Source organism: Scomber scombrus, chromosome 10 (genome assembly GCF_963691925.1).
Source record: "Scomber scombrus chromosome 10, fScoSco1.1, whole genome shotgun sequence".
NCBI classification, from domain to species: Eukaryota; Metazoa; Chordata; class Actinopteri; order Scombriformes; family Scombridae; genus Scomber; species Scomber scombrus.
The window spans coordinates 32689988-32699971 of record NC_084979.1 but is presented as its reverse complement, the minus strand read 5'-3'; the positions used below and the strand labels follow the sequence as shown (position 1 = coordinate 32699971).

The 9984-nt window shown below is 39.6% G+C and overlaps 1 protein-coding gene across 1 annotated transcript; it reads left to right on the top strand.

The window, feature by feature from the left end:
• On the top strand, positions 1–9548 carry edem2 (ER degradation enhancer, mannosidase alpha-like 2). Its single transcript, XM_062427519.1, is given in 11 exon segments — positions 1–147; positions 2866–2976; positions 3068–3107; positions 4116–4221; positions 4610–4735; positions 5133–5344; positions 6136–6277; positions 7009–7195; positions 7652–7752; positions 8379–8500; positions 8830–9548. Coding segments are annotated over 11 exon segments (1722 nt in total). The 5' UTR covers positions 1–55; the 3' UTR covers positions 9313–9548.
• Positions 9549–9984: the final 436 nt, after the last annotated feature.

The window sequence follows — 9984 nt, the reverse complement described above, 5'->3', positions numbered from 1 at the left end:
ACCTGTCTGCTGTCCACGTGTCTGCTGTCCACGTGTCTGCTGTCCACCTGTCTCCATGCGCGCTCCCGTGTGTGTCGCGCTGCTGGTTTTGCTGCTGAACGATGCAGAAAATCATCAGTTCAGTGAAGAGGAGATGACTGATGTCAGGTAACACATATACACACATATACACACATATACACACACACAGATACACATATACACACATATATACACACACATACACACATATATACACACACATACACACATATACACACATACACACACACACACACATATATACACATACACACACAAATACACACACAAATACACACACATATATACACATACACACATATATACACACACACACACACACACACACAAATACACACACATATATACACATATATACACACACACATACATACATATACACACATATACACATAAACACACACATATATACACACATATACAACACATATATACACACACACATATACACACACATACACACATATACATCTATCTATCTAATAAAGACATAGATATAAATTTATTGAATTAAAATCGATTAAAATAATCTGGTCATCGTTATCGTATCAGATATCTGCTCTGTGTCTAACACAGACATACACAACTCTTCAGAATAAAGTTACTAACTCTTCAGAATAAAGTTACAAACTCTTCAGAATAAAGTTACAAACTCTTCAGAATAAAGTTACTAACTCTTCAGAATAAAGTTACAAACTCTTCAGAATAAAGTTACAAACTCTTCAGAATAAAGTTACAAACTCTTCAGAATAAAGGAACAAACTCTTCAGAATAAAGGACCAAACTCTTCAGAATAAAGGACCAAACTCTTCAGAATAAAGTTACAAACTCTTCAGAATAAAGTTACAAACTCTTCAGAATAAAGTTACTAACTCTTCAGAATAAAGTTACAAACTCTTCAGAATAAAGTTACAAACTCTTCAGAATAAAGTTACAAACTCTTCAGAATAAAGGAACAAACTCTTCAGAATAAAGGAACAAACTCTTCAGAATAAAGTTACTAACTCTTCAGAATAAAGTTACTAACTCTTCAGAATAAAGTTACAAACTCTTCAGAATAAAGGAACAAACTCTTCAGAATAAAGTTACTAACTCTTCAGAATAAAGTTACAAACTCTTCAGAATAAAGTTACAAACTCTTCAGAATAAAGTTACTAACTCTTCAGAATAAAGGACCAAACTCTTCAGAATAAAGTTACTAACTCTTCAGAATAAAGGAACAAACTCTTCAGAATAAAGGACCAAACTCTTCAGAATAAAGGAACAAACTCTTCAGAATAAAGTTACAAACTCTTCAGAATAAAGTTACTAACTCTTCAGAATAAAGTTACTAACTCTTCAGAATAAAGGAACAAACTCTTCAGAATAAAGTTACAAACTCTTCAGAATAAAGTTACAAACTCTTCAGAATAAAGGAACAAACTCTTCAGAATAAAGTTACTAACTCTTCAGAATAAAGGACCAAACTCTTCAGAATAAAGGAACAAACTCTTCAGAATAAAGTTACTAACTCTTCAGAATAAAGTTACTAACTCTTCAGAATAAAGGACCAAACTCTTCAGAATAAAGTTACTAACTCTTCAGAATAAAGTTACAAACTCTTCAGAATAAAGGACCAAACTCTTCAGAATAAAGGAACAAACTCTTCAGAATAAAGTTACAAACTCTTCAGAATAAAGGAACAAACTCTTCAGAATAAAGTTACTAACTCTTCAGAATAAAGGAACAAACTCTTCAGAATAAAGTTACAAACTCTTCAGAATAAAGTTACAAACTCTTCAGAATAAAGGAACAAACTCTTCAGAATAAAGTTACTAACTCTTCAGAATAAAGGACCAAACTCTTCAGAATAAAGGAACAAACTCTTCAGAATAAAGTTACTAACTCTTCAGAATAAAGTTACTAACTCTTCAGAATAAAGGACCAAACTCTTCAGAATAAAGTTACTAACTCTTCAGAATAAAGTTACAAACTCTTCAGAATAAAGGACCAAACTCTTCAGAATAAAGGAACAAACTCTTCAGAATAAAGTTACAAACTCTTCAGAATAAAGGAACAAACTCTTCAGAATAAAGTTACTAACTCTTCAGAATAAAGTTACTAACTCAGCGTAAACCAGGTCATATTTTCATTATGATTCATCTATGATGGTGAAAAATATGGATCAGTGTTTCCCAACAGAGTTTAGTCAGCAGTCTGAAGTAAATGATTGATTGATTGATGAAGTGATGAAGGAATGAATGAAGTGATGAATGAAGGAAGTGATGAATGAATGAAGTGATGAATGAATGAAGGAAGTGATGAATGAATGAAGTGATGAATGAATGAATGAAGTGATGAATGAAGGAAGTGATGAATGAATGAATGAAGTGATGAATGAATGAAGTGATGAATGAATGAATGAAGTGATGAATGAATGAAGTGATGAATGAATGAATGAAGTGATGAATGAATGAATGAAGTGATGAATGAATGAAGTGATGAATGAATGAATGAAGTGATGAATGAATGAATGAATGAAGTGATGAATGAATGAAGGAAGTGATGAATGAATGAAGTGATGAATGAATGAATGAAGTGATGAATGAATGAATGAAGTGATGAATGAATGAAGTGATGAATGAATGAATGAAGTGATGAATGAATGAATGAATGAAGTGATGAATGAATGAAGGAAGTGATGAATGAATGAATGAAGTGATGAATGAATGAAGTGATGAATGAATGAAGGAAGTGATGAATGAATGAAGTGATGAATGAATGAAGTGATGAATGAATGAACTGATGAACAGATGAATCGATACTGATGTCAAACTGTTTCAGGCAGCGCATCAAAGACATGTTCTACCACGCCTACAACAGTTACCTGGACAACGCCTTCCCCTACGATGAGCTCCGCCCACTCACCTGTGACGGACAGGACACCTGGGGCAGGTGAGGCCACATCAGTTTCCTACGTTCGTTTGTTTTCATGTCAACATTTAAAGATCATGTGATGAAACGTGTCTTCCTTCTCTCTCTGTAGTTTCTCGCTCACCCTGATCGACGCTCTCGACACTCTGCTGGTGAGACGACGCTCAGCTGTGAAATGTGTCAGAGCTTTAACATTTTACCCTAACCCGATTATTATGAGAGAGGAAACTTCCTGTGTTTGATTTAACCCAGGGGTGTCAAACATACGGCCCGTGGGCCAGAGCCGGCCCGCCGAGGGGTCCGATCCGGCCCGCTGGATAACTTTACAAAGTACGATTATTACAGAGAAAAAATTCAAATGTTTCGGCTGCTTCAGATGTTTTGGGTTTTTTTGCACCTTGACCAGAATAATTCAACACAATACATTTAACAACATTTAACAGCTGTAAAAAAAACAAAACACCCCAAATGACTTTTCCTAAAGTGGCCCAAAATGTGCAAACATTTAAATATTATACTTGTGTATAGATTCTGCTAATATTTGGCTTTTTGTAAAAAAAAAATTAATAGTTTTAATTAGATTGTTATGTTATAAATAGTTTATAAGTAGTTATGAAGATTTCAATAAAATACATTTAAATCATTATTATGTTATATTTTCATGTCTTAGGTAAAATAGGACATGATATTGTGTGATAGTGGTAGTTTAAATCTTCACATTAAATGGATGTTAATATATGTAAATGATACATTAATTGTAGGTTATTATGCGGTGGTTTACTGGTTTTACTGGTTTTACTGTGAAACCTGCAGCAGTGACAGGAAGTGACATTGTTGGAGCTATTTGTTATTAACATTAATTTATGTATGTTTTGCTGCTGTTTTGTTTTGAAGACTATATCTGAATGAATTAGATAATAATATTATTATCATTGTAGTTAATGCTACCGGGCAGCAGAGGTGAGACAGGTAGAGGACGGGGCAGACCTTATCGTTCTTTGTCTGAAATATTCAAATAAACCAAAAGAAACGTCATGCTTGGACTTCTGAGGAAGATTCATTCGTGAGGTGCCTCAGTGGCCGTTTGATTTTGACTTTATTTATTTATTTGTCTTTATTTCAAACCACCGCTACAGACATGTTAACGTGTGTCTCTGCAGGTTTTGGGAAACCACACAGAGTTCCAGCGCGTGGCGACGCTCCTCCAAGACACCATGAACTTTGACATCGACGTCAACGCGTCCGTGTTTGAAACCAACATCAGAGGTAGGAGCAGGAAGTGGTTAAAACTACTGGTAGCACTTTACATATCAGCTCAGGAATAACAAGGTAACAGTGGGGTAATGTTTAGATAATGAAGAGGTCATAGAAATGTAATATAATAATTAGAAATGCAGACTCCTCACCATCACAGACATTTGTTGAGATCAAAGTCGGTCATCCACAGGAAATGTGCTGATCCAGAGAAGAGGTTGGGTTACTTTATAGGAGACAGAGAGAGAGAGATGGTGAGGTGAAGTTATCAGTGTGTGTACAAACCCTGAGGAGGGTTATCAGTGTTGTCTTTAACGATGCATTTCTATGCAAATATCTTGTTTGTGTGTGTGTGTGTGTGTGTGTGTGTGTGTGTGTGTGTGTGTGTGTGTGTGTGTAGTGGTAGGTGGCCTGCTGTCAGCTCACCTGTTGGCAGGGAGGGCAGGGATGGAGCTGGAGCCTGATTGGCCGTGTTCAGGACCGCTGCTGAGGATGGCCGAGGACGCTGCTAGGAAACTGCTGCCAGGTATGAACACACACACACACACACACACACACACACACACACACACACACACACACACACACACACACACACACACACATAGCATCGTAGCAACAGTCTCGTATTGTAAAAACAAACTAAATGCAAATGTTTGAGCTGTCAGAGACTGTCTGTAAATAAACTGAACACATGTAGAGGGCCAAGAAGAAAAACACACAAACACACAACTTATGATGACCTTTATTATAAGAATTATTCGGGTTCTGGTCGTGGTTCTGGTTGCGGTTCTGGTTGTGGTTCTGGTTTTGGTTGTGGTTCTTGTTCTGGTTGTGGTTGTGGTTGTGGTCCTGGTCCTGGTCCTGGTCCTGGTCCTGGTCCTGGTCCTGGTTGTGTTTGTCTAACATGTATAAATGTGCAGCGTTCCAGACTCCCAGCGGAATGCCGTACGGTACGGTCAACCTGCTGCATGGCGTCAGCCCCACTGAGACTCCCGTCACCTGCACCGCCGGCGTGGGAACCTTCATCCTGGAGTTCGCCACGCTGAGTCGGCTAACTGGAGATGCAACGTTTGAGAAGGCGGCTCGCCGAGCCCTGAGGGCCCTGTGGAAGACCAGATCAGACATCGGACTGGTAATGACCCTGCTTCCAGTTCAGTTAAAGCTTCTTATAAAAAAACATGTTTCACTTCGATTTGATACGTTTAAACCATAGACTGTATATAAAATGGATGTAACATCCGTGACATCACCCATTGGTTTGTGGACTGCTGCTCGGAGGCCAATCGTATCGGATCTGAGCAGCGCCATCTTGAAAATTTCAGATGCATGCTAGGAAAAATAAAAACATGGATTCTACTTATATGGGCATCAGGAGGAGCATGAGGCGCCCTCCTGAACCTGTGAACCAATCAACCTGTCAATCACCACGTAGCCACGCCCTAATGCATACCCTGCTTTATCGTCACATATAAAATCAGGGAGGCCAAATGTCCCAAATGAACATCATACTGCATTGAAGAAGGCTTTAAACTAGCGATTGAGACCATAAACACATTTTGAAAACGTTTACTGAGGTTAGAAATCAAGTGAGAAGTTGGTGAATTCTCCATTGACTTGTATAGAGACGGAAGTCCTTTTGACACCAAAACGGTCGCCCCCTGGTGGCCTTTTGATAGAATGCAGTTTTAAGTTACTTCCTGGTTGGCCTCATTTCAGAGGACCAGAACTCCCCGCCTGGTTTTAACAGTGACCTGCAGCAAGAAACAGCAGAAACAATAGAAAGTGTTTGAAAAATGATTGGTTGATTCATTGATTGACCTGCAACTATTCTGTGTGTGTGTGTGTGTGTGTGTGTGTGTGTGTGTGTGTGTGTGTGTGTGTGTGTGTGTGTGTGTGTGCGTGTGCGTGCGTGTGCGTGCACAGGTGGGGAACCACATTGACATCCTCTCTAAGAAGTGGGTGGCCCAGGATGCCGGTATCGGAGCGGGCGTGGACTCCTACTTTGAGTATCTGGTGAAAGGAGCCATCATGCTGCAGGACGAGGAGCTGCTCAACATGTTCCAGGGTAAACAACACTCCTCCTCCTGCCCCTCTATCTCAGATAAGCTCTTATTCTATTCTTTTGTGGTTTTCTGTTATTTATATCCTGTTCTGATGTCGAATGTTAAACGTGGTCAAAGTTGGTTTGAACTTATGTAGAAATGTTGCCTGCAAGTCAAAAGCTTCAAAGAAGGCCTTAAAGAGACAGGAGCTCAAACTGTTTCACACAGAGGCTGAACTGAGGCGCTGCATAAAGGACCAGTAGAAGATAAATAAGGAGTTTTTATTCCAGTAGAAACTCAGAATATTAATATAGAGCTGGAGATGTGAAGAATTCATGTGCTTAAAGACCGTCTTGACAAAATATGAACCAAACCTATTGAGTTACACCTCCTGACTGGTCTCCCCTCTTTGTCCCACCCTGAGACGGGCTGTTACACATGATAAATGAATTAATACATCACTGCCTTTAAATGAACAATAATCATTCATCATAGATTTTCTTGGCTTTCTGTGGCTGTGGTCAGTAAGAAAACTCCATAACAAGGAAATCACTCTTGACCTGATATTCAGTACAGCATCAGCAGACCGATATAATCAGCCAGTGTGACAGTGCAGAGCCTCATAGGAAAATAATAAACACTTTGCATGATGCAAATGACAGTGACATAAGAGATGTGCACAATATGTTCAAATGTCAAGAAACATAAAAATGAAGCCTCCATGAATTTAAATTGATGTCACTCTGTTTCTCAGATTATGATCGAGCCATTCAGAACTACACCCGCTTTGATGACTGGTACCTGTGGGTGCAGATGCATAAAGGAACCGTCTCCATGCCGGTTTTCCAGTCGCTGGAGGCCTTCTGGCCCGGCCTGCAGGTACATAGAGTATTCAGGTCATTAACTGCCTCTACTTATATGACATCATTAGATTATTAATAGTGAAGCATCAGTGTTAGAGCAGCATGTTACTGTTGTAGCTGCTGGAGGTGGAGCTAGTTTACACTACTTTATATACAGTTAGCTAGTTTAGTCCAGTGGTTCCCAACCTAGGGGTGGGGCCCCTCCAAAGGGTCAGCAGATAAATGTGAGGGGTGGTGAGATGATTAATGGGAAAGAAGAACAAACTAAGTTCTGATACACAAATGTGTTTTCAGTTTTTGGACTTTTTCTCTAATCTTTGATTTTTCTCTCTGTGTGTGTACAAGTACCTCAAACTGTACTACAGTAAAGTAATAGTACCTCAAACTGAACTAGAGTAAAGTACAAGGACCTCAAACTGTACTGCAGTAAAGTAATAGTACCTCAAACTGAACTAGAGTAAATTTACTTATTTATGTTGCAGAACTGTATAATGATCTTGGACGTGTTGTCATGGATGTAAATGTGTGTTTCAGTTATTACTCAGTGTGGAGGCAGTTTGGAGGTCTGCCAGAGTTTTACAGCATCCCTCAGGGTTACACTGTGGACAAGAGAGAGGGATACCCACTCAGACCAGGTCAGTCCTACTCCATCTATCATCATCACATAGATAGATGGATGGATAGATGGATGGATGGATAGATGGATGGATGGATGGATGGATAGATGGATGGATGGATGGATAGATGGATGGATGGATGGATGGATGGATGGATGGATGGATGGATGGATGGATGGATGGATGGATGGATGGATGGATGGATGGATGGATGGATGGATGGATGGATGGATGGATAGATGGATGGATAGATAGATATCTGGTTAGCTGGTTATTTAAAGAGTGTTATGGTGTTAAATTAAATTATTTAACATAAAATACCCGTAAAAGCATTTCACACCAAAATATCTTCTTAATCACCAAAGTTTATTTTATTGCTTTTTGTAAAAAACAAACTAAAAAAACATATATATATATAATTGTATTGCTCTGTATTATAACTGTGTGTTAAACTGATGTAAAGTTAAACAACCACAGAGTTCAGTCTGACCTGCTCTGTGTGTAAAGAGCCTTGAGATGACTGCTGTTGGGATTTGGCGCTTTAGTATAAATAAAGATTGATTGATTGATTGATTGATTGATTGATTGATTGATTGGAAAACTAATACGTTTTGCTTCTCTCTGTGTGTTTGTACATGTTCCAGAGTTAATAGAAAGCGCCATGTACCTGTTCAGGGCGACAGGTGACCACATCTACCTGCAGCTAGGCCTCGACGCCCTGGAGTCCATAGAGAGGATCGCAAAGACTCCCTGCGGATACGCCAGTGTAAGTCCACCTGTCTGACTGTCACATCCAACAAAGTCCCATTTAAGCATGTTCCTCTGAGTCACAGAGACCATACTTTAGTCTGCAGCTGGTTTGTTTGTTGTCTAAATTGCCTTTGAGCACAGTTAGCATCACCACAGTTAGCATATTAGCATGCTGATGTTAAAGTGTTCACTGTCTTCAAATGACTTCAATTATCAAAGTTGGTGAATATTTGTATCAAATTGTTAAAGTGCAAACGTAACACACTGCATATTTTCTTTTCTTTTAAAGCAGTATTAGTAACGGAGGCACATAGTTTAACTAAAGTGTTCCTGATGTTCCTGCAGGTTAAAGACCTGCGAGATCACCAGCTTGACAACAGGATGGAGTCCTTCTTTCTGGCTGAAACCGTCAAGTACCTTTACCTGCTTTTTGACCCCACCCACTTCCTGCATGGCGGGGGTGCGGAGGGGGACGGGTCCTGGGAGGAGGGCGGCGAGGGAGGACAGTGTGTTTTAGGGGCGGGGGGGTTCATCTTCAACACGGAGGCTCACCCTCTGGACCCAGCAGCGCTTTACTGCTGCAGCCGTCACGCTGAGGACCGACAGGAGCTCCGCCACATCCTGCTGAGCCTGTCACAGCCTCTGGAAAAGCCAGCCAGTCAGTCAAAACCGCCCACAACACAGACCCAAGACCCTCTGAGGGGCCAATCAGACAGCATTGCTCTGAAACCGGGCGAGAAGAAGACTGCCCCCCTGCTGTCCTGTCCTGTTCAGCCATTCAGTGCTCGACTCTCCATCCTGGGACAAGTTTTCACTGATAACACCTGAAGCCTGAGCTCAACTCGCAGGTCTGATCTCACTTCCTGTTGCTAAAACTCTGACATGGTGGGTACCTTCCTAAGGTCTGGCGTCATGGTGACCGGCAACCTGGATAAGAACTAATCACAATTGGACTCATGACGTTTAGACATGACAGCAGCACACATGATCCAACCTGAAGGCAGTTTAAGTTGAATTTGGGGGTCTGATCTTTGTGCTGTGTTTACTCTACTGCTCTATTCAATTGAAAGTAAAATATATTTTTATTTATTAGATGTTGTGTGTTTTCATGTTTGTCATGTTTTCATTTGTTGGTAACTGGCACAAAGCTGTGTGTGTCTGGGAGCTCAGTGGTCGTCTCATCACAGACAAATAACCAGAAGAATAAAGAAACATCTTTACTTTTTCTTAACACAGATCATCTAAATGCAGTGTAATTATTAATCCAGCGGAAGTTCCTATAGAGGCTTCGCAGACCGTAACAGACATATCAAACATAATAATAGCAATATTTAATAACATTTCCATCCTGTTTATACTTAGAAAGCACAATTATTTAAAATGTTTTATGGATTAAATTACACATGTCATTTTTCATCACTTAACAATCGTGATTTTCATTAGCTGAGTCATTAAGAATGTTCATGAGTTACACATATTCTTCATTCTCGATCTCAGCAT